Source organism: Blennius ocellaris, assembly GCF_963422515.1.
Source record: "Blennius ocellaris genome assembly, chromosome: 21".
In the NCBI taxonomy this organism is placed as follows: Eukaryota; Metazoa; Chordata; class Actinopteri; order Blenniiformes; family Blenniidae; genus Blennius; species Blennius ocellaris.
This window is the reverse complement of record NC_137670.1, coordinates 522,658-546,679: the sequence shown is the minus strand read 5'-3', so window position 1 is coordinate 546,679 and position 24,022 is coordinate 522,658. Positions and strand designations below refer to the sequence as shown.

At 47.9% G+C, this 24,022-nt stretch overlaps 2 protein-coding genes across 2 annotated transcripts in view; one reads left to right on the top strand and one right to left on the bottom strand.

Moving 5' to 3' along the window:
• Positions 1–1,381, bottom strand: part of LOC308145473 (WD repeat domain phosphoinositide-interacting protein 1-like) — a gene marked incomplete at its 5' end in the record, with an annotated part of 5,795 nt that extends 4,414 nt beyond the window's left edge. The window contains 1 exon segment of the mRNA XM_080516928.1: positions 1,296–1,381. Coding sequence (XP_080373054.1) covers positions 1,296–1,381 — 86 coding nt within the window.
• Positions 1,382–10,670: 9,289 nt separating this feature from the next.
• The window catches only part of LOC308145393 (myoferlin-like), a 33,460-nt gene continuing 20,108 nt past the window's right edge, over positions 10,671–24,022 (top strand). The window contains 22 exon segments of the mRNA XM_080516811.1: positions 10,671–10,845; positions 11,536–11,591; positions 11,892–11,983; positions 17,908–18,016; positions 18,095–18,188; positions 18,342–18,505; positions 19,513–19,641; positions 19,737–19,799; positions 20,480–20,530; positions 20,604–20,634; positions 20,798–20,913; positions 21,008–21,134; positions 21,213–21,316; positions 21,394–21,462; positions 21,959–22,002; positions 22,639–22,721; positions 22,843–22,881; positions 23,181–23,305; positions 23,382–23,495; positions 23,580–23,757; positions 23,842–23,861; positions 23,863–23,967. Of these exon segments, the coding sequence (XP_080372937.1) occupies positions 10,758–10,845; positions 11,536–11,591; positions 11,892–11,983; positions 17,908–18,016; positions 18,095–18,188; positions 18,342–18,505; positions 19,513–19,641; positions 19,737–19,799; positions 20,480–20,530; positions 20,604–20,634; positions 20,798–20,913; positions 21,008–21,134; positions 21,213–21,316; positions 21,394–21,462; positions 21,959–22,002; positions 22,639–22,721; positions 22,843–22,881; positions 23,181–23,305; positions 23,382–23,495; positions 23,580–23,757; positions 23,842–23,861; positions 23,863–23,967 (2,001 nt within the window). The 5' untranslated portion in view covers positions 10,671–10,757.

Here is a 24,022-nt window from a genome sequence, read left to right as displayed (position 1 = left end):
GACTGAAGACAGTGGAAGACAGTCTGAAGACAGCCTGAAGACAGCCTGAAGAAAGTCTGAAGACAGTCTGAAGACAGCCTGAAGAAAGTCTGAAGACAGTCTGAAGACAGCCTGAAGAAAGTCTGAAGACATTCTGAAGACCGTTGAAGACAGCCTGAAGACAGTCGACCGTCCCGGAGGACGACTTGATTCATATTGCGTCTCCTGATCCGTCCAGACGTTCGCTGACCTCCGATGGTTTAAAGCAGGACGGAACAAATCAGACCAGTTAAAGGACAGAAACGTTCATTAACGTCTTTTTTGTCTTTATTTTACAAAGTGAAAATGTTGCGACAACTGTTGTTGTTGGTCTGAAGCTCCGATGATTCAATCAGACCGACTCAGACGAAACAGGAAAGTTTCATCACATTCAAAGTGACTCAGAAGATCAAAGCAGGACAGAAAAACCGGTTTGACCAGAATGTGAGCGTTTTGTTTTTGAAGTGTACTTTGATGTATTGTGAGATTGGAACGACGGAGTTAAAGGTGTGGAGGAGAAACAGGAAACTCTTCAAGAAGGTGGAGAACAAATGAAGGAGAATCAGAAGCAGCAGCCGGCAACAAGCTGCTAGAAATAAACAACACGAGTTCCCGTCACAAGTCCTAAATAGAATAGAAGCATTGGCCTTCTTGTTCCTGGGTTTTATTTCTCTTTCATTATCCGTTGCCGTCAATCATGTTTCTCTGGACGTCGGTCTGCGGCGCCGCATTCCTGCAGCGGCGGTCGGCCTGTCAGGACGCGTGGCCGCCGTCCCTCCGTCCAGAAAACCAACATTTATAGGTGAAGTGCTGGAGGGAGGAGGAGACTACTTACTGGACACATGTGAGGAAACCAGTGAGTCAAAGTGCCAGAAGCAGAACAGAAACGACTTCTAGTAGAAGCTCCGGCAGCAGCGAGTCGTCTAGTTGATCACTGGTTTATGTAAACGAGCTCCTCGTGGCCGAGACGAGTTTCCAGGACGACTTCAGTTGCAGATTTTCCACAAAACAAAGTGAATATTTTGGTCCCAGAACAACAATCTGCTTCAAAAACGACTTTTGTTTTTGGGAAGAGAATTTTAAATCAAAGTAATCCATCAGATAGGTTGCTCTGGTTGCTCTGGTTGCTCTGGTTGCACAGGTTGCTCAGGTTGCTCATGATTGCTCAGGTTGCTCTGGTTGCTCATGGTTGCTCATGATTGCTCAGGTTGCTCTGGTTGCTCATATTGCTCATGATTGCTCAGGTTGCTCTGGTTGCTCATGGTTGCTCAGGTTGCTCATGGTTGCTCAGGTTGCACAGGTTGCTCTGGTTGCTCTGGTTGCTGAGGTTGCACAGGTTGCTCAGGTTTCTCTGGTTGCTCATGGTTTCTCTGGTTGCTCATGGTTGCTCAGGTTGCTCAGGTTGCTCTGGTTGCTCATAGTTGGTCAGGTTGCTCTGGTTGCTCAGGTTGCTCTGATTGCTCAGGTTGCTCTGGTTGCTCAGGTTGCTCTGATTGCTCTGGTTGCTCTCTGCCGCCGAGGACAAAGCGGAAGCAGGTGACCGGAGACAATGTTGAGTGAGCGATTGCACACACACACACACACGATCGTGATTCTACTGTGTGGTTCTACTGTGTGGTTCTACTGTGTGGTTCTACTGTGGTTCTGCTGTGGTTCTACTGAGTGGTTCCATACACAAGAGTTAAATGATGAATAAAACCATATTTTTCTGTCTTTCACTGTTTTTCTTCCCTCAAGTTAAATAACATCTTGTTATCCTGCTGTCTGGTTCCTGTTCGTCTCAACGAAGAGCAGAACCAGGATTTATCAGGTTTTATCAGGATTTATCAGGTTTAATGACGACGAGGAGAACGTCTATTGAAGACGGAGGAACGTTCAGCCTTGAGCCGTTCGTCTCCGGAGCGTCAGTATCAGACCTGCTGATATCGTTTCTTGTTTGGACGCGTCATTCCTCCGATACCAGAAGCTCGATATCAACACACGCCGCCATGTTTACGTGCGTCGTCCTCACAATGTGAAGCGGCTGATGCGGCGAGCGTCAGGCTGTGGTGGGCGGAGCCTGACGGAGGAGCCGTGTTGAGTCTGGCGGAGATTCCAGGTTCACCCTGAACCAGTCGGGCCGGTTTAATGGAGGTCACGGAAACAAGACTAGACAGTGTAAATAAACACCGTAGGGAGCCTCACCCGCCGTACGTCGTAGGGTCGCAGAGGCGCCACGCCACCTGCTGTCCAAACGCCCCGACCCCGACGCCGTCCCTCGTCCACAGCCCGGCGCCCCCGTCCTCCGACGCCGTGAAGACGAACGTCTTCCCAGAAGCTTCCAGGAATTCCACACAAACCAGCGGCCCGTCAAAAAAACCTTTGTTCTCACAGCGACAGTGTGTTGCAGAGTAATCCTGTATAAATACTCTTCACCACTAGAGGGCAGCACAGAACTTTGCGGGTGAAATGTAAAGTGACAGACGTCAGTGTGGTTCATCTCCACCTCCTGCTACCATCTTGTATCAAAGTACTGTGTCAGTGACAGTGATGGAGAAGTTTTTGAAAACCAGGATCTCAGCTCTTCATCCATCAGGTCCAGGTTTCACACTGAGGGAGGCACTATTAAAAAAAGTCCTTGCTTTCTGGATTTACTGGATTCCTGTTGATAAAACTGTGATGAGAAAGACTTTATATTGTTAATAGAGGCTACACAGTTTAACATTTTAACATTTTCAGGTGGAGGTGTGGCTCCAGAGTTTTACAAAGACAAAAGTGTGTCTTGGCTCAGAAAGGTAGAAAAACACTGGTCTAAGTTAAGGTCAGTCTAGAGTGGGAAGTGAACTACAGACCTCCGGGCGTCTCTGGACGCAGCAGAAACACTCTGACACTTTATTATGATCAACCTGTTGAGATCTGCTGGATCCTGAACGACCCCGTCACTGCTGGTTTCACTCATGACACACACACACACACACACACACACACACACACACACACACACACACACACACACACACACACACACACACACACACACACACTCACAGCGGTCACAGTACCACTAAACACAGACGGGATCTGGAAACAGACATAGTTGAGGGCAGCCAGGAATGACAGCAACAACAGCAGCAGAGCAGCAGAGCAGCAGAGCAGAGCAGCAGAGTAGCAGAGCAGCAGCAGAGCAGAGCAGCAGCAGAGCAGCAGCAGAGCAGAGCAGCAGCAGAGTAGCAGAGCAGCAGAGCAGAGTAGCAGAGCAGCAGCAGAGCAGCAGCAGAGTAGCAGAGTAGCAGAGCAGCAGAGCAGCAGCAGAGTAGCAGAGCAGCAGAGCAGCAGCAGAGTAGCAGCAGAGCAGAGCAGCAGCAGAGCAGCAGAGCAGCAGAGCAGCAGAGAGTCTGTGTTTGTTTACAAACGTTTCCTCTGAAACGGCCGTGATGTTTGTTTGACTGAAGCGGAGCTTCCTTCTGCGCTTTGCTGATTTTGTTTCCGCGTCTCGGCCGCGAGTGGGAAGCAGCTCAGAGGAGAGGAAACATGATTTCAGGCGTCCTTCTGCACAAACGCTTCTGTGTTTTGGTTCGTATGGTGTCGCTCGCCTCAGGACTGGGGATTTGAGGATGTATGACGGTAGAACGACGGTGGAAATCTACTGGAGAAGCAAAATACTGAAGGTTCCTGCTTTTCTCCTGAAAGGAAATAAAGCCAACGGTCACATGATAGGTCACATGACAGGTCACATGGCATGTCACATGATAGGTCACATGACAGGTCACATGACATGTCACATGACTGGTCACATGATAGGTCACATGACAGGTCACATGATTGGTCACATGGTTGGTCACATGGCAGGTCACATGGCAGGTCACATGATAGGTCACATGATAGGTCACATGGAAGGTCACAGGTCACATGACAGGTCACATGGCAGGTCACATGGAAGGTCACATGGCAGGTCACAGGTCACATGATAGGTCACATGATAGGTCACATGGAAGGTCACAGGTCACATGGCAGGTCACATGATAGGTCACATGGTAGGTCACATGATAGGTCACATGACAGGTCACATGGTAGGTCACATGATAGGTCACATGATAGGTCACATGGTAGGTCACATGATAGGTCACATGACAGGTCACATGGTAGGTCACATGATAGGTCACATGATAGGTCACATGGCAGGTCACATGGCAGGTCACAGGTCACATGATAGGTCACATGATAGGTCACATGGAAGGTCACAGGTCACATGGCAGGTCACATGACAGGTCACATGGTAGGTCACATGATAGGTCACATGATAGGTCACATGGTAGGTCACATGGTAGGTCACATGATAGGTCACATGACAGGTCACATGGCAGGCCGGAGGTTCAGTCCGTTCAGTAAACTCCACACCTGCAGGGAAGCGAGCGACACGTTTCTCTTTATCGCCACGAGCTTCTAACGGACGCGTCAAACTCAGGGCGGCGCGGCGCCGCACCTTGCCGGTGACCCGCCGTCTGTGGGAGGAGTCAAGGGCCACGCAGGTGATTCTGGCCTCGCCGTGAGCGTTGAGGATGTGGAGCCTCCTCCTCCTCCCCGTCGCCGCGGCCCACAGGCTGACGGAGGAGTGGGCGTGTCCCGCAGCCACCTCCATCAGGGTGGGGTTAGGAGAGCGACCTCACCTCCGCCCGGGCCCCCCCTCCTCTCCCGGGTCCAGACAGCAGTCCACCAGGTGGGGCTGCGCCTCCCGGGGTGGAGGAGGAGGGTGGAGGAGGGTGGAGCAGGAGCAAAGGGAAGGTTCCATGCTGTGGGAAGTGCAGGCGGACGTTCTTCAGGCACTGGTGAGTAGAAACGTCCCAGAACTTCAGCTCCCGACAACAAACAAACAAAAACAACCACAATCCAGAGAAACTGACCCGAACAGCCGAGAGGGGAAAATAAATATCTTGTGTTTCTCCTCCTGAACGGCACTTTTCATAAAACACGATCCTAAATACATTCAGTGATGCGAGGGAGGGAGGATGACCACATACAGATACTGTTAAACCAGTGAGGTGAGGCAGGTGAGGCAGGTGAAGCAGGTGAGGCCACCTGACTCTACATGTTTGACATTTTATGAAGTGATCACCAGTCAGGAGCCTCACCAGGAGCCTCACCAACCAGGAGCCTCACTAGGAGCCTCACCAGGAGCCTCACCAGTCAGGAGCCTCACCAGTCAGGAGCCTCACCAACCAGGAGCCTCACCAGTCAGGAGCCTCACTAGGAGCCTCACCAGGAGCCTCACCAGTCAGGAGCCTCACCAGGAGCCTCACCAGGAGCCTCACCAGGAGCCTCACCAGTCAGGAGCCTCACCAGGAGCCTCACCAACCAGGAGCCTCACCAACCAGGAGCCTCACCAGTCAGGAGCCTCACCAGGAGCCTCACCAGGAGCCTCACCAGTCAGGAGCCTCACCAGGAGCCTCACCAGGAGCCTCACCAGTCAGGAGCCTCACCAACCAGGAGCCTCACCAGTCAGGAGCCTCACTAGGAGCCTCACCAGCCAGGAGCCTCACTAGGAGCCTCACCAGTCAGGAGCCTCACTAGGAGCCTCACCAGTCAGGAGCCTCACCAGGAGCCTCACCAGTCAGGAGCCTCACCAGTCAGGAGCCTCACCAGGAGCCTCACCAGGAGCCTCACCAGGAGCCTCACCAGTCAGGAGCCTCACCAGTCAGGAGCCTCACCAGGAGCCTCACCAGGAGCCTCACCAGGAGCCTCACCAGTCAGGAGCCTCACCAGTCAGGAGCCTCACCAGGAGCCTCACCAGGAGCCTCACCAGTCAGGAGCCTCACCAGTCAGGAGCCTCACCAGGAGCCTCACCAGGAGCCTCACCAACCAGGAGCCTCACCAGGAGCCTCACCAACCAGGAGCCTCACCAGGAGCCTCACCAGCCAGGAGCCTCACCAACCAGGAGCCTCACCAGGAGCCTCACCAACCAGGAGCCTCACCAGGAGCCTCACCAGCCAGGAGCCTCACCAACCAGGAGCCTCACCAACCAGGAGCCTCACCAGCCAACAGCTGGTAGTCGAAACATTTCCCTCCCTGGAAGCCGAGGAAGCAGAACAACGAGGCTTCAGGACTTCAAACCTTCTGATCCGTCAAGTCGCACCACTTCCTGTTGGTTTTTTAAAAAAAAGGAGGTTTTAAAAACAAAAGTCCCGCCAGATGATTGCAGTGTAACATAATAAAGCCATTGACAGGAAGCAGCAGCAGCTGTTCCGTGACGCCGTGAGCCAGAGTGAAAACATGGAGCTCTTTATGAATCAGTAACTTCAAACTGCCACCAAATATTTGCAGTAGATAAAACTCAGTGTGTGGTTGTACTGCGTTGTGTACTTCATCATGTCCTGGAGTCACATGTTGATTTCTAAACCTCCAGTCACAGTGACCCCGACCTGAGCCCGTCTGACCCCCCACACCAGAACCACTGTTTACTTTAGAAACTCAGTAAAACCCTTTTCTGCTCAACGACGCACTTTTATATTCTAAATATTAGACTTAAAGAGTTGCTGTGAAAACAGTGAAGTCACGTTTCCTTTTCAGGGAAAATGAGCCTCAATGATTTTCACACTTCATCTACAGTTTGTGTTTCATCGGCTCGGAAACGTGAAGATATGAAGTCTGAAAGAAGTTTTTGTGAAATGATAATAATTAAAGCTCTTTGAAGACGAAGCAGGTCACATGGAAACCACCGCAAGGCCAGAAGAATTAATACAGGAGGTCAGCCAATTAGGTTTTAAGAATATTAACTATTAATTCTTGTTGCTGAACTCATATTTTCTTCCTTTATTCATCCCAAACTTACATTTATTACTTGGAAAACCATTTGACAGTATAAATCAGCATATGTCATCAAAATTCATACATTCAGCACATAAAGCCGACATTGTTGCTTATTTTGAATCTAATAATAAGAAACTTCACACTATTTTTAATCTGTATATTTTATTGGGAACATTTTATATTCATAAATATACATTTAAAAATTCAGTTGGATTTTTTTAAAGATGTTTTTGACTATCTTGAGTCTCTTATGTTAACTACAAATAAAGAATCAGTGATCAGTACCCACCATATAGATATTACTTATATAATTCTCAGTTCATGCGAAATATTACAACTATCAAGTCTCCTGCATTTGAATTATTCTTTTTTTTGTTTATTCCTTTATCGCGAACATTTTAGTGTCATAATCTTTGTTGTAAACTTCTCAGATCTGAGAATTGAAATGACTGATTGTTTGTTTGTACACAACAAACTTTAAATAAAGTTTATTCAAAATAGTTGATTTAACACAAAGGGGAGAGAACAATCATGGAAAGTAAGTTAAAATACAGGCATTTGTTTTGTTTTGTTTTGTTTTGTTTTGTTTGGTCAAATAGACGTAAACTAATAAAACTCAGTCTCACTATATTAAATAATAAATAATAAATTATTGTTTTGAGACTAAATTGGAAGCTAAAGTGACATGCTAACTGCTAGCTTCGGTACGTTTAGCAAATACACAAAAATATAAGTTAGAATTTCCACAAGGGTTCAGTTTCTGTCTTCGCACGAGGCTGACAAGACTCAAAACTTAATTGAATGTTTTCTACCATGTTTTTTTTTTCTTTGGCAGATCTTTTTCGCTTCAGCCCTGAAGCTAATTTCCAGTTAGCACAGATGCTAAAGTCAAAGCGTCGAGGCGGTTCATGAGACGTTGAGCTTTAAAAGCACTGAAAAGGTCAATTCTACGTGGATTTGAGTCTGTTTGCCTGGTTTAGCTCTTGTTCTGTGTACAGGAGTTATCGAGGCTTTATTAAAGTCCGTCAGCTCAGTGATCCTGACGACAGGGGATAATTATAATAGTTTCATTATTTCAGGACTAATTCAGCTTTAAATGACCTTAACTGTTTCCTAACCTTTTGCACTATATTGATTTTGCTTCCCAGTTAAATACAGAAGAATTAATTATGTGTGGGGAAACGCACCCTTTCCACTTATGACATATAAACTCATGTAAGACCTTAAACGTAAAAACTTGTAGCTCAACGTATTGACAAATGTTAGAGAAGGAATTACATGCAAAGATTGTAAATATGTTGCTTATACGATATAATGTGATGGAAATCTCAGAATATGTGTAAGAAAAATCTCTACAGACGCCAAGACGCAGTAAAAAATGAAAATCCAATTTAATTCCGGCTCCTGCAGTACTGGAGCGTCTGGTTTGTGTGAAACGGACTTTACTTTACATTTTCATAAATCTTTATCACAGAATCATATGATTTAACTCTTGACTTGTTTCTTCAGACTTCCTGTGAAGAAGCTTCAACACTGGTTCCTTCTTGTCAGTGAGAATCTATCCTGACTGGACCTGTGGCGCCCCCTGCTGGGCAGTATGAGGTAAAGCACACACTGACACCCCCCACCTTGTTGTGTGAGCAGTGTGTGAACTGTGGCGGAGCGTCCAGCAGGGCGGCGACAGGGAAGGAGGCGCGTCGCCTCTCGCTGTATTCCTGGAGCAAGTAGGAGCAAGGCTGCTGCCACTGGATCTCCCCCGAGCAGCTGATGTCCACCTGGAGACGAGGAGACGAGGAGACGAGGAGACGAGGAGATGAGGAGACGAGGAGACGAGGAGACGAGGAGATGAGGAGACGAGGAGATGAGGAGACAAGGAAACAAGGAGATGAGGTGACGAGGAAACAAGGAGATGAGGAGATGAGGAGACACGGAGTTGAGGAGACGAGGAAACAAGGAGATGAGGAGACGAGGAAACAAGGAGACGAGGAGATGAGGAAACGAGGAGATGAGGAGACAAGGAGATGAGGACACAAGGAGACGAGGAGATGAGGAAACAAGGAGCTGAGGATACAAGGAGATGAGGAGACGAGGAGATGAGGATACAAGGAGATGAGGATACAAGGAGATGAGGAAACGAGGAGATGAGGAGACGAGGAGATGAGGAAACAAGGAGATGAGTTGCTCCAGGCTCAGCTTCTCCGCTGGACTGACGCCACCGGCTGCATCGCTGCAAGGCAAGGCAAGGCAAGGCACATTAATTTCGAGGGCACTATTCAATCGGGGTAATTCACAGTGCTTTACAAATAAATTAAGAAATACTAAAAAACTTTACAAAGACATAAGAAATATGTTAATAAAAGAACTCAATTAAAAGAAACAATGAAGCTTGAAGATGAACCAGCTGGACGCCCTCAGGAGGTGTGATGACCTTTGACCTTTCTGCTCCCCTTCATCATCGCTACAAGGAAAATAAAACCCCGTAGTTAATACTTGGAATTTAGTTTCTTTGGTGAAAGAGTAAAACCTGTGTGTTCAATACAGTAAACCCAAGTATTAACCTTCCTTCTCTGGCAGGTTCACCATTAAATCGTCACAAAAGTGAATATTTCTCTCTGGTCAGCGTGAAAATCAGAATAAATGAAGGTAAGAGATTTGAGCTAAAAGCTGCTTCACCTGTCCAGCACCTCTAATATTTGATTATTTGTATTTTCTTGTGAGTCAGATTTGAATTCTTCCTTCCAGACTACAACACCCAGTGAATGACTCTAGCGCCCCCATGTGGCCCCACTGGACAAACACTACTGGGCCCAACAGAAATACTAAAATCACACTCTTTTTTTTAAATGCAGATATGAAGTTTTAGTGTGTGAAATGGAGAAATCCTGCTCCCTGTGTGGCCCGTTGCCCCGGGAGACGGCAGGCCGGAACAATCCTGACTCGGCATCCAGAGATCGTTCAGGATCTTCTTCTTCTTCTTCTTCTTCTTCTTCTTCTTCTTCACCCTCGTGTCTCAATCAACCACCAGAACCAGAAAAGTCAAAACAATTTGCTGCAAAAGAGGTGAGAAATGTCCGTTTTGTCTGAAAAGGAAGTGTCTAAGAGTTTAATTAAAATAACTTTACTTTGAACTTCTACACTTTTAAATCAAAGAGAAGAGGACCGAGTGACAAGAGGCCGTAGAACTGAACCCTTCAGTTCTGATGTTTATCAATCAATCAATCAATCAATCGAATTGTATTTGTACAGCCCTTTACAATAACCCAGTGGAACCCAAAGTGCTTTACAACAAAGCTATAAAAACAATACATTAAGAAACAAATACAAGAATAAAAGTGTGTTAAGTGTAGGGTGTGTTACCGGAACCCGCCACTAGATGGAGCCACAGTAAACACGTTTCAACACGGAGATTCAAAGTGCCGGTTTATTTTACACTTTTTTTCTGAATAAAATAAAAGTTTGAGACGTTAGTAGCCTGTGGCTAAAGTGTGATGAATAGAAAATATACTTCAACATGGTTGAATGTGACCCTCCAGCTGTGATTTGCCCCCCCAACCAACACCCCCCCTCCAAACCTACACCACCCCTCCCTACGCTGGCAGAGGGCAGGAGCAGTTCTCTCTCTCTCTCTCTCTCTCTCTCTGTCTCTCTCTCTCTCCCCCCTCTCTCTATGTGTGTGTGTCTCTCTCTTCCTCTCTCTCCCCCTCCCTCTCTCTGCCTCTCTCTCTCTGCTTCTCTCTCTCTCTCTCTCTCTCTCTCTGTCTCCCCCCCCCCCCTCTCTCTCTGGGTAATTAAACTCCCATGACCCCCCCCCCCCCCCCCCCCCTCCCAGGCTCAGAGCCTCCCCAGCCCTGCCCTGCCGTGAGGCTCTGATGAGGCGGTGAAGATGCCAGAGCAGAACAGTTTCCAGTCGAGGTCCTAACATTTCCTCCGTCACTGAGCGAAGCGGTGTTGCTGCGATGCTGCGGGTGGTGGTGGAGTCGGCCAAGGCTCTGCCCAAGAGGAGAGTCGGAACCCCCGATCCAATCGTCTCGGTCATTTTTAAAGGTAAGCCTCTTTTTTTTTAAAAGTCTTTGCAAGTTAGGGAGAAGCTCTGGACAGATTGCCCTTCAGATTAAGACGCAGAGTCTTATTTTGGCAACATAGTGGTTCAGTTATATGAGGATGCATGAAAAGAAAGATTTTGCTTTAATCCTTCTTGTAAACTTTGTGCATTAAGTTGATAAGTTCTAGTTTTCTAAGCGTGTGAAAAGCAGCTGGATGAAGCTCCGATGTGTAAAATGTTCTCAGCACAGACATTAAAGGCAAGTTGGGAGCTGTGAGGAGAATCGCCTGCAGCAACTGAATTAAAGTGGAATCAGGTCACAGTGTGGAGACAACAGGACAGTCTTTTATTTATTTTTTCTGGTTTAGGATTGTGTTAATACCTGAAGTTGATCTCGCTCTGTGCATCACGATTCTGTCTACAGGTGTGGCCACTTCTGTTTTTCTCCTGCCAGCATGTTTGAAAGGAAATCAACATCCTCTTTGCCACTCCTTCCTGCCTGTCGACCGGGAACGTTTTATAAAACAAAATGTGTGTGTGTGTGTGTGTGTGTGTGTTGGGTTTGGGGCACCACCGGACGCCTCCTGCTCACAGACCACCGACACAAAACCACGTGGTTTTCACTTAAATGTCCCCGAATCAAAGACGAGCCAATCTGACAATATTCACCAGAAACATAAATGTACTTTCAGATGAAAAGAAGAAAACGAAATCGGTTGACAGCGACGTGAATCCCGTGTGGAATGAGGTAAAAATCTCCGCGCCGTCACATGTGTCCAGACGTTTCACTCATCCGCTCTGATTGCAGTAAAATCCTTTAGGTTCTTCAGTAAAGCAGCAATAATCAGTTTATTACGTGACGTTACTGCAGTACCTTCACAGTTCTATATCGTCACATGATATTTTCAACGTAGAATCAGCGTGTCGTCACTTTGCGACGTGACTGATTGTAGGAATTGACTTATTTAGTGTCGTGGAGGAAAACACGACACTTTATTGAACTCGCGCTGAACAACCGACCTCCTCTTCTTCTTCTTCTTCACCGCAGGTGCTGGAGTTCGACCTGAAGGGCGTCGCGCTGGACTCCGGCTCCTTCCTGGACGTGGTTGTGAAAGACTACGAGACCATCGGGAGAGACAAGTGAGTCCTCTGAGGTCCGCCGCCTCGCCTCACCGTTGCTGCAATCGCAGGGGATTCACGGCGGCGGAGGCGTTCGGCGCCTCGCCTCCCTGAATCACGGAGTCTCGTCTCCACGGCGACGACTTCCTGACAGATTGGTCTGGTTCAGCAGACGAGTCCCGACGGAGGCTGATCTTTCATCAGTCGTGAGCTTTTCATAACTTAGCGCAGTCCTGCAGGTGATTCCACGCACTGCACTGAAAACATTCCAGTCCTCAGATGTACGTGAGTCCAAGTTGGACGTGTTGACGGTAGCGTAGAGTCGGAGCCGCGGTGGCTCCGCCCCCTCACTCCCTGCCTGCCATGCCGGGACTTGCCGGCTGTGTGGGACGATTGAGCAACAATGGATGAGGCTCAGTTCTTGTTTGTTTCCTCGCTGGAATTTGAGAGAGAGGAGTCTGAGCAGGAGCCAAGTGAGACGGGTTCAGTTCAGACATGCTAAATGTCACTTTCCCAAATAAAGCTGGAGTCACACATGGAACCAATTCCAGACCGACAGCAGAGAACGCTTCCTCCACCTCAGTGATTCCTGCCATCGGCAGTCAGGATGCTGTTTTCTGATCCGTTCTGAGTTGGACAGACGTTCTCTGAGCTTTCCTGGGGAGAAGTTTCCCTCCTGCATGCGGCGGTCGTTCCCCGAGGGGGCGGAGCTTCAGACTGTGTTGCACTGAGCAGAGTTTTCCACTGGGCCGGCCGATCTGACACACTCCCTGCAGACCCACGCTCACAAGGACAAAGAGTTTCCCAGATGTTTCATGGGTAATCCCTGTCGTCGTGGCAACAGGAGAGAGAGAGAGAGAGGGAGAGAGAGAGAGAGAGCAATCAGAGACAAATTAGGTTTTTAGAGAGGAATGTGAAGATTGTAGGACAAAGTATCTGAGGTCAGACCAGAACAATCCTGTCCATGAGTTGGTTTTGTCCCTTTAAGTCTGAGTGTGAACATTGAGGGTGGAGTATTTCTCACTTGCAGGATTTACAGCTCAGCTTGTGGCGTTCTTCTGGAGTAACGGAGTGAAAATGACTTTTAATCTCTGTGATTTAGTGACAAAAGCACCGTCAGTTGAAGTCAAAGGTCTTTAGCAGGATGTCAGAGGACGATGGGTGAAGTGAAGGTCGTGGTCGGGGGCTGCAGTCACTGCCGTCCACTGGAGACGCCAGAGAATAATCTCACACATCAACCACCTGACCTCAAATTAATCTCAGAGGAAACACACACATGCACATGGACAACATGCAAACTAGTCCAGACCAGAACCAGGACGACTGGTTTAATAGTTTATAGATTAAAAGTGATACTTGGCAACACAGTGAGACTGGAGGGGAAATATGTCTGTAGAAAACCTGTAGCAGCTCCATTTCAAACATGCAAGTCTTTTTAATACAAGAAAACAATTTGATGTATTGGTGAGGCCCCCCGAACCAGGAACCTGGTTCACCTCAACCTGAAGTCCACATGAGGCAGTTTTAGAAACGTAAAAACAGGTTGTTTTGAACACGGGTCCCAGAATGGGGGAATTGTAAAACCCTGGCTCGTACCGTCTGACCCCCCCGGGGTGTGGACGGTATAGACGATCATCTGTGGAGAAAAGATGAGCTAATCTCTCAGCTGCGTGTGTGTGTGTGTGTGTGTGTGTGTGTGTGTGTGTGTGTGTGTGTGTGTGTGTGTGTGTGTGTGTGTGTGTGTGTGTGTGTGTGTGTGTGTGTGTGTGTGCGTTGAAAGACACACACCCATTTACAGATTTTTCTTTCTATTCCTCTTGAGGTCAGATAAATTGAAACTTTTAACAAGCTGCTTGTGAGATTGTTAGAAAAAACTCCGTTTGTTCACGTGTGTGACGGTGAGTCGGCGTGTCGGCGTGTACATCCCATAATAACTCAATCCCGATCGTCTCCTGCACGTAACATTTTGCACGGGAGTGATATTTGTTTCTCTGACTCACGAGGCCCGGCAGCAGTCATCAGGTCTGTTTTGGACACTGAGTGTTTATAAGGGAAGTTGTCAGTCCAAACACTGCGTGTCCGCTCCAGTGGCAGCGACCGGCCTGCAGGGCGGCGCTAGAGAGCCTCTCCTGGAACGGCTCACGTCTTCACCTCGTGGGACTTTGTTGGATTCACTATTTAAAGTCCCAGTGAAATGAAAATTCGCTTCTAGGGACATTTTCCTGCTAACTGGCTGAAGGGTAAAATGTTAAAACACGACAATCTGAGAGAAAATAGCCGATAAACGGCGCTATTTCCTCTGCTGGGCGGAGCTTCTGGCAATAACAGAGTGACATCACGAGTTGTGCACACGCCCAAGTTGTGTTTACATGATGGAGGATCAGAGTTTTGACCACGAAGAGGCTGAATTGAACCATGTTTCATCATCATGGTCATTTCAAACCCAGTGATTGATGAAGAAGACACAGAAGGTGGTTCTGCCATCGGTGACCCCGTCTGGAACATGTTTGAGGAAGCAGAAGACGCTTCGTCCTCCATTCGTCCTCGTCTCCTCGCCTCAGCAGCCGCCACTTTTCACCTTTGAGGCTTTGAGGCTCCTGACTTTTGGCAGAACGACCGGCTTCCTGGATCCAACACGTCCAAGAGCTAGAAGACTGAATCACCGGAGATGAGTCCAGGTGTTACTTGATTGTCTACTAGCGGCTCCCGCTAGCGCCTCCCACTAGCTGCTAGCGGCTCCCGCCGCCCGTGCGTCTTTCCTCCTCTCGGTCTCTTCCAGGCTCAATCTTTCATCAAGGCTCATAAAACGCCGACTATAACTTCAAAACACTGTTAAAACTTGGATATTTAAGAAGAAACAAGCCGATATAAACACAACAGATCGAGATCTGCACAACTCATGATGTCACACATAGGCTCCGCCCACAATGGCCCACGAAGAAGAAGGATTCCCCCGACTTCCTCGGCTGGAGATTCAAAATTCAAATAACTTTGTTATGCGACAACAGTGGAGGGGCAGAGTCGGAGGAACCTTACAAGTAGAACCACAACTGTCGTTTTTTACAAAGTAGTGTTTTACATTTCACCGGGACTTTAAACTTTATTATCTGAAGCCGTTCCCGTGTGTTTGTCCTTTTACCTCTCAGTTCAGCAGTTTGATTTTGTAGACAGTTATACCGTTATAAACTAAAGTACACATCCTGCTTTATATTGGATTCCATTAAAAACTGGTCGGAGCCTTTTTGTTCTACTTCAGGTCACATACCAGCTTCATGGAGTCACTGACTCTGTCCACTTCCTTCCTGCTGCCAAACTAACGACTCACTGAAACTCAAATCTCTCAGTTTTGCGACGCTCGTCTGCAGCTGTTGTGTTTTTTCTGCCAGCGAATCACAGTCGTACTCTCTAAGCCAGGGGTGTCCAACATGCGGCCCGGGGGCCAGAACCGGCCCACCGGACCGTCTAATCCGGCCGCCGTGGGATTTATGAAGTGTGACGTATAAAAATGAAAAATAACAGAGGCTGATCTAAAAACACCAGATCGGCAAAAATGACATTCAAAACCCTTGGTCAGAATTTGACCCCTGACATTAATGCATCTGTGGAGGTCACATGACGCCACGCCTTTCACAATAAAACAACGAGTCCAACTTATGTGAAGTGATACTTTAGACACATAAACTCAAAACAATTTCCAGATGATGACAAATTATTTTAATCCGGAATAAAAATATGACATCCAGATACAAGTGACTGAGGTTTTTTTAAATATTATATTAATAATATCTGATTTCCTTTCATATGTATATTTCAGAATAGACTGGCAAATTCTTGCAGTTACAAAAGGATCAAAAGGATGAAAGACTTTGACATTTGTCCAGATCTGCAGTTTAACATGTGATGTTTGACTTGTTGGGCCTCCAGAGGTCAGAGGTCAGATCAGGTTGATGTGGCTCCTGAACTGAAATCAGTTTGACGCCCCTGGTACTCTAAGTACTCTAAGTACAGTCAGTTTACTCTGAACAGCCACTTGTTCTCCTCCTGTTATGATCCAGAACGATTCCAACATGAATTCTGTCAGTTTCAGTTTGAATAAAGACGCTGAAGCAGGTTCCATCCTTTCCTTTTGACAAAGTGAGGTTTGCTGTTGTCTTGAGCTCCACTGATTCTCATCTCCACTTGTTTTATTGTACGAGGGCAGGAAGAGTTGGTGACGATCAGTCGTCAGGATGAGGATATAGTTTATGGTCCCAGAACGTCACAACCCTGAACTGGATAAAGTCGTCTTTCTGCTTGTTTCTGAGCCTCAGTCCACGTTTTTCTCCATTTTGTGAGTTGATGTCATGAATTTCCTTCGTTTCAGGAATGTGGCCAAAATGAAAAGATTTATTCCGTCCAAGCCTCACGAGACACGTTCTATTAGATTAACTCCTCATGATTCAGTTGTTCCAACCAGCCCAAACAACGGTTCTTATACTTTTTCAAACTTCCCACATTTTTATGTTTTAAAACCACAAAACTACTCCGGAGCAACACTGTGATACTTTTAAATCTGTAAGTTGTGCTATAGGATGAAATAAAACAGTGTTATCGCTGGTGCTGACCTTTGTCACACACTTTTCATTTGAATTTCCTCACAATCGTTTTAATCTGAACGATCAAAACGTTAATAATTCACTCCTTTTACAGAAATAGTTTTAATTAACATTCCCCTTAGAAGATGATTGACTCGTTCATTGACGCTTCTTCTCCTCTTTGAAGGTGTGTGACTCACATATTGTTATTTAAACCTGTTTCCATGGAGATAAAACTGTAGATTTGGTGACATCATGGCCACGCGGGTTAGAAGAGACTGAAACTGGTGATGCGGCGGCGGCGACGTGTTGATGAGTGCCAGCTGATGTTTGTCTCAGCAGGCAGGGCTTGTTGGCTCTGGGAGGCCACCGGCTCTCTGCCCCCCCCCCCCCCCCCCCCCCCCGGTGTGAATGTGGCTTCGCTGAGCACACACTGAAAATGCCACGTCTGGGAGCGTCGTGACCACGGATGTTTACACAGAATCCTGCAGCTCCACCTGCAGCTTCACCTCAACGGGCTTTTTTAAATACATTATGTTTATTACATTATTCAGGATTAAAAAAAAACATGAATACGTTAAGTTAATCCAGTGTTTTTCAACCTTTTTGAGCCAAGACACACTTTTGTATCTGGAAAACTCTGGAGTCACACCTCCACCTAAAAATGTTAAAAAGTTAAACTGTGTAGCCTCTATTAACAATATAAAGTCTTTCTCATCAAAGTTTGATCAACAGGAATCCAGTAAATCCAGAAAGCAAGGACTTTTTTTAATAGTGCCTCCCTCAGTGTGAAACCTGGACCTGATGGATGAAGAGCTGAGATCCTGGTTTTCAAAAACTTCTCCATCACTGTCACTGACACAGTACTTTGATACAAGATGGTAGCAGGAGGTGGAGATGAACCACACTGACGTCTGTCACTTTACATTTCACCGGCAAAGTTCTGTGCTGCCCTCTAGTGGTGAAGAGTATTTATACAGGATTACTCTGCAACACACTGTCGCTGTGAGAGCAAAGGTTTTTTTTAGAAAATAGTGTGAAACTGGATAATTTCCCACGACTCTGCTGCCGATCTGGACGAAACACCAGAGGTTGAAGAACTCTGAGTTAATCGACAAAACCTTTAGATTTTATCCCCTAATACGCTCATGTCTTTGTGCATTACGTCAGTTAGTCTGTTGATTTTAGTGTAAAAGTCTAAAGTAACAACATGAAAACAGACTTTCAACATGAATCAGGAGCTGCAGGTGGAGAAAATCAACATTCTCATGTCAAAATGAGTGAAAACTGGAAGCTTGAGTTTCACCTCATGTAAATAATGACGATAATAAAGTTACATAATCGACGAATCTGCTTCTTTCCTCTCAACAGGTTTCTGGGTTCTGCCAAGATCTGGCTGCGAGACCTGGTCTCGGGTCAGACCAGGTCCCTGCAGTCCAAGAACCTTCCTCTGGCCAATGAGAGTGGACAGAGTACCGGGGTGAGTAACTCCGTCAGTAACTCCGTCAGTGACTCCATGGAGAGTTGGATGACGGAGCCTCCCGTTGTTTCCCTTCAGGCCACGATCGACATCGTGATTGGCTACGACCCTCCGGCCGGCGCCGCTCAAAACCCCAACGACCCCCAAGCTGGAGACGCCGTCCTGGACGCCGGTGCGTCTCGTAGCGTCTCGTAGCGTCTCGTAGCGTCTCGTAGCGTCTTGTAGCGTGTCGTAGCGTCTCGTCGCTAACGCAGAACGACTTCAACTGCAACTTCAACTTTGATATTCTGATTTCTTGTGTCTTTTCTTCTTTTCCCTGACGGAGGTGGAGGAGGAGGTGGAGGTGGAGATGGAGGAGACGAGACTCTCCCGGACGGAGGCGGGTCTCCGGCGGCGCCGTCCTCCGGCGCTCAGGGCGGCGGCCTTCGCCAGAAACTAGCCAGGGCGCGGAATCGCCACCGACTTGTGAACAAACCTCAGGATTTTCAGGTTTGATTGACGATTATCAACAAATTCCAACTCAATTTCCAATTCCAACCCAATTCGTGATTGAGGTGAAAATAGTTGGTTTGTTAACATGAGGAGAAGATTAATAATCATAATTAAGAATAAGATATTTAGTTTTTTGACTCCCCTCCTTATTAAACCCTCAACAGGCCTGATGTTTCTCTTCTAATCAGTCAACACCAAAATTAAGTTTTTAGAACTTGAAAAATCATTTACTTAAAAAAAAGAAGAATTTTTTTTCCTTAAATGTGTTAGTTTGAAGCGTCAATAGCAGTAATATCTCTCTTGGTTTCTATATGTTTATTAGGTCAATGGGTTTAGTATCTTCAGTATATTGGAGTCATTTTAAACAGTCTAGTGTTGAAGTCTGCATTATTCTTTTCTATTACATTTTTCCCTCCATTTTAGTCAATGTGCCTTATTTTAAAGCCTTTTTTTTTAATACAAGAGATAAAAGTCATTTTGAAAAGGACTCTGGTGTGTAACTACAATAGAAACTAGGTATGAAAACCCTGATCTAAATTTTTGTAGTAAACAATCTCCTCTATTTTTGGATATGTTCGTTTAACCCATACGACCTTCGCCCTATGAGGAGTTATGGGCATTTTCTGAGCGCAAACCTTACTTTGAAAGGCAAATAGCGGACTTCCTGTTGGAGTTAGGTCAAAAGTTAGAGTGCGTGAGTTGTAGAGCTCGACGAGACGAACACATTTCGTGTCCATTGCATATGTGTACGATATTCCTACGGACCGTGGTGGGCGATTTAGTTTTTCTAGGGGGCGCTAGAGAGCCATTTTTGCACCGTAGGGGGTAGGTTTTGACATTTTAAGAAATTTTTCGCCAGTCTCTACGATCGTGACAAATTTGGTGAGTTTTTGAGCGTTAGGGGTCGAAGGTGTTTCTTTGGGTGAAGCTTCAGGGAACCTCTCAGTCCCGTCCAGGGAGATAAACCATTGATCCACCGATACCGTTTGACGTGTTTCCTTCAGATCCGCGTCCGGATCGTGGAGGCCCGCCAGCTGTCTGGGAACAACGTCAAACCAGTGGTGAAGGTCAGCGTCTGTGGACAAACCCACCGGACCAGGATCAGGAGGGGAAACAACCCTTTCTTTGACGAGGTTCTCTCCTTTTGCCAGAGACACAAACTCTCACTGGTAAACTCTTGTTCACCCACTCAGACCTTCTCCTCCTCCTCCTCCTCCTCGTTCTGCAGCTGTTCTTCTACAACGTCCACATGCTGCCCTCAGATCTGTTCGACCAGAACATCAGCTTCCGGGTGAGGAGACGCCTCGGGGAGCTTGAGCGCCTCCGCTGGGACACAAACACAGGAACTGAGCGTTGGGGCCAATCCTAATTCTACCCTTTAGCCCTACCCTTTAGCCCTACCACTTACCCCTACCCCTTACCCCTATCCCATAGCCCTCCCCCTTTGAATTGCGCGTTCACGAGAGTCTGAGGGAATGTCCCATCTCACTAGTGTTCAGAGGCGGAGGGGTGAGGTGAAGGGCTATTCACCCCTCGAAACAGCGTTTCCAGATACACACTTTAAACAGAGGGGTAGGAGGACATGGTGCCGAAGGACTCGCATTTCACATATATACGCTTCTAAAGTTCTATAAACCTGTTGTGTTTTATACTAGTAAGAGCGGCAGTAGTGCTGCCGTCTGCCGTATGAAGCTTCCGTGTGTATTTGTTTGGTAGAGACGGTGTTTATAACATTTTATTATTACGCTGTAGAGTTCCAAAGTCTTCCCGTCACCCCTCTTCCTCTGCGGGGTGAGCAGAGGGAGAGGGGTGTCCCAAATCTAAGGGCTGAAGCTTTTATTCCTTTGCCTTTGCCCTCGTTTTGGAGGGCTAAGGGGTAGGGCTAAGGGGTAGGGCTAAGGGGTAGGGCTAAGGGGTAGGGGTAGTGGTACAAAACTGAATTGGGATTGGGCCTTGTTCTGTCCCCTGCAGGTGTACGACTCCTACTCGCTCAGAGCCGACAGCCTCATGGGCGAGTTCAAGGTACTGGTCTCACGTCCTCCACGTTCAGGTCTCACCGGCGTAGTTTATCTCACCGTTGTTTGTTTTTCCACAGCTGGACGTGGGCTACGTCTACGATGAACCAGGTGAGATAAAACACAGATTTGAATGTCATTTGCATTTGTTCTGTCGTGGAGGTCAGGGTTGTTTTCCAGTCACATTCATGATCTGCAGCTTTGCTCGGGGAACCCGACTGGACGATGCGATGATTTATAAGTAAGGTAATTATTAATATGTTCCCCACTGCAGCCCACTCCATCATGAGGAAGTGGCTCCTGCTGAACGACCCAGACGACTCCAGCTCCGGGGCCAAAGGGTACCTCAAAGTCAGCCTCTTCGTCGTGGGGGCAGGAGACGAGCCGCCGGTCGGTGCCACGCCGCCCCAAACCTCCCTCTCTCTCTCTCCACCTAAAGTCTTCTCTCGTCCCTCATCGACTCCGTCCGTCTCGCCCCCCGCAGGTGGAGAAGAGGGAGTGCGACGACGACCACGACGACATCGAGAGCAATCTGCTGCTGCCGGCCGGCGTCACCCTGCGCTGGGCCACGCTGGTGCTGAAGGTGTTCAGAGCCGAGGACGTTCCCCAGAGTAAGACCACCTCACAACCCGTCATTCATTCACATAAGAACCACCATCGACGGATTGTTGGAATGTTTTTATTTTCAGTGGACGACGCGTTCGTCCAGACCTTAAAGGGGATTTTCGGAGGCGACGAAAACAAGAAGAACCTGGTGGATCCTTTTCTCGAGGCCCGGTTTGCTGGAATAAAGGTCTTTCAATGAAACTGATAGAATCTTGTGTCTCGACAAGAAGAAAGACTCACGTTGTTTGTCTTCTGTTCCTTCAGTTGCACACGGAGGTCATTGAGAAGAACGCAAACCCAGAGTGGAACCAAGTCCTGAACCTTCAAGTTAAGGTGGGAGGTTCTGAGGCTGGAGGGGATCCTCTTATTATAAGAGATGTGACATGTACAGCATGTATCACCTCCTCCTCCACCTTCACCTCCTCCATCTTCTCCTACCCTTCCTCCATCTTTACCTCCTCATCCTCCTCCATCTTCACCTCCTCCTCCTCCTCCTCCTCCATCTTCACATCCTCTTCCATCTTCACATCCTGCTCCATGTTTGACTATAAGTACCGGTACTCCTGGAAAACACAAGAAATATGATTTTTGCACCATATGAGCCCTTTGATATAAACCTGGAGCTAAAAAGAAATGCAGTAAAGTAAAATTTGATTAAAGTGACATAAACAACAGATTCTAGACTAGATTCCTCCACTAGAAACAGTGAAAAAGTGTCACACTGGTGCAAATTGAAAAGTATAACGTATAAAACAAAGTAAGAGACCAAGAGGCAGCAAAACCCCGAATGTATTCCCCGAGTGTAACTTGTTGATCTTGTTTCCTGCAGTTTCCCTCAATGTGTGAACGCGTCAAGCTGACCGTCTTTGACTGGTGAGACAAACTAAACCATCCAGTCGGATTCTACTGGTGTTTAGTCAAAGTGTCCTCTGTGTGTGTGTGTGTGTGTGTGTGTGTGTGTGTGTGTGTGTGTGTGTGTGTGTGTGTGTGTGTGTGTGTGTGTGTGTGTGTGTGTGTGTGTGTGTGTGTGTGTGTGTGTGTGTGTGTGTGTGTGTGTGTGTGTGTGACTCAGAGCTGCAGTGCCTCCCTTCCTCTCCACTAACCTTCTGGGCTCTGGCTACTTTTCATCATTGTGTTTTTCGGAACAAATCAACAGTCTGATAAGTTCAGTCCAGGAAGGCTGGAGGGGGGGAGGAGGAGGAGGAGGAGGAGGAGGAGGAGGAGGAGGAGGAGGAGGAGGAGGAGGAGGAGGTTAGAGGAGGTTAGAGGAGGTTAGAGGAGGTTAGAGAGCTGGACTCAGAGGAAGAGGTGGAGAAAAGGTGTTGAAAGCGCCGGAGTGAGTTTTCTGTCCAACACATTGAGTTCAAGAGCAAAGAGACGTCTGGTTTCTGCTTATCGTGGAGTTCCTCAGGAAAACATGGCAGAGCACGATAGAGCACTCTGCATGGTGTTTTACAGGATGTGTGTGTGTGTGTGTGTGTGTAAAGTTATTACTGTGTGTGATTGCAGGGATCGTTTGACAGGAAACGATGCTATTGGCACCACATACCTGAACCTCGCCAAGATCGCCTCCTCTGGTGGAGAGATAGAAGGTATCTGTCATATTGTGTTTTATAACAAGGTTGAGGTTTATTGATTTGACATTTCCATTGCTCTCATTGTGGTCGTGGTTTTATCACCTTCTTGAATTGTTTCTTTTCCCTCCTGAAATAGAGGAACATGCAGAAATCGGGGAAACGCCGTCCTACGAAGGTTCACCTGTCCATTTGTTTTCACTCCGTGTCGCATGAGATGCATTAAGCATTAAGCACTAAGCATTAAGCATTAAGCACTAAGCACTAAGCATTAAGCATGTTGTGCACTCATGAATGAGTGCAGCGCTGCACGTCGCCCTACTTGTTCGACCTCACCACCTCATCTCTAACCTGCTTTACCGCCTGGCGTACAGACGACCTGAGCCACTGACCAACTAACCTCCGAGCTCCGCCCAGCTTCCTTCAAGTGCTTTTGCTCAGAGACGTCTCGTCTGTTGTCCCCCCCCCCCCCACCAGCCGCCTCGGGGTCGTCGGAGGTGGGCTTCCTGCCCGTGTTCGGGCCGTGTTACGTCAACCTGTACGGCAGCCCCCGCGAGTTCACCGGCCTGCCGGATCCCTACGAGGACCTCAACTACGGCAAGGTAGCGCAGAGCAACGAGCCCGTCGTCCACCGGGATCTCTGCCGTCTGTCCAACCGTCCCGTCCGTCCCCTCGCAGGGCGAAGGCGTGGCGTACCGGGGAGGGTCCTGGTGGAGCCTCGCCACCAAGCTGGAGGAGAAAGCCGAGAAGACGGTGGACAGCATCCACAGCGACGACGTCCTGGTGGCGCAGGTATGGTGTCTCTCTGGCTCGCGGCGGCGATTCGCCTCGGAGAGCTGAAGGCTTTGTCGTCTTCTCCACCTCCTCCCCAACCAGAAGTACCAGCGGAGGAGGAAGTACTGCCTGTGCGCCGTCTTCCACAGCGCCACCATGATCCAGGAGCCGGGCGAGCCCATCCAGTTCGAGGTCAGCATCGGTAACTACGGCAACAAGCTGGACACCACCTGCAAGCCGCTGGCCTCCACCACCCAGTACAGCTGCGCCGTGTTTGATGGTGAGCGTCCGACGCCGTCCTCACCGCTCCTGTGCTCCTGTACGGCGGCTTTTTTCCCTTCACACGGCGCGCCCACTGTTCCAGGGAACCACTACTACTACCTGCCCCTGGGCCGACACCAAGCCGGTGGTGGTCCTCACCTCCTTCTGGGAGGACATCAGCCACCGCCTGGACTCCGTCAACATCCTCCTCTACATCACCCAGCACCTGGTAACCACACCGACCCTCGCAGTATCAACCAGAGCGTGAGCTCAACTCAAGTAGG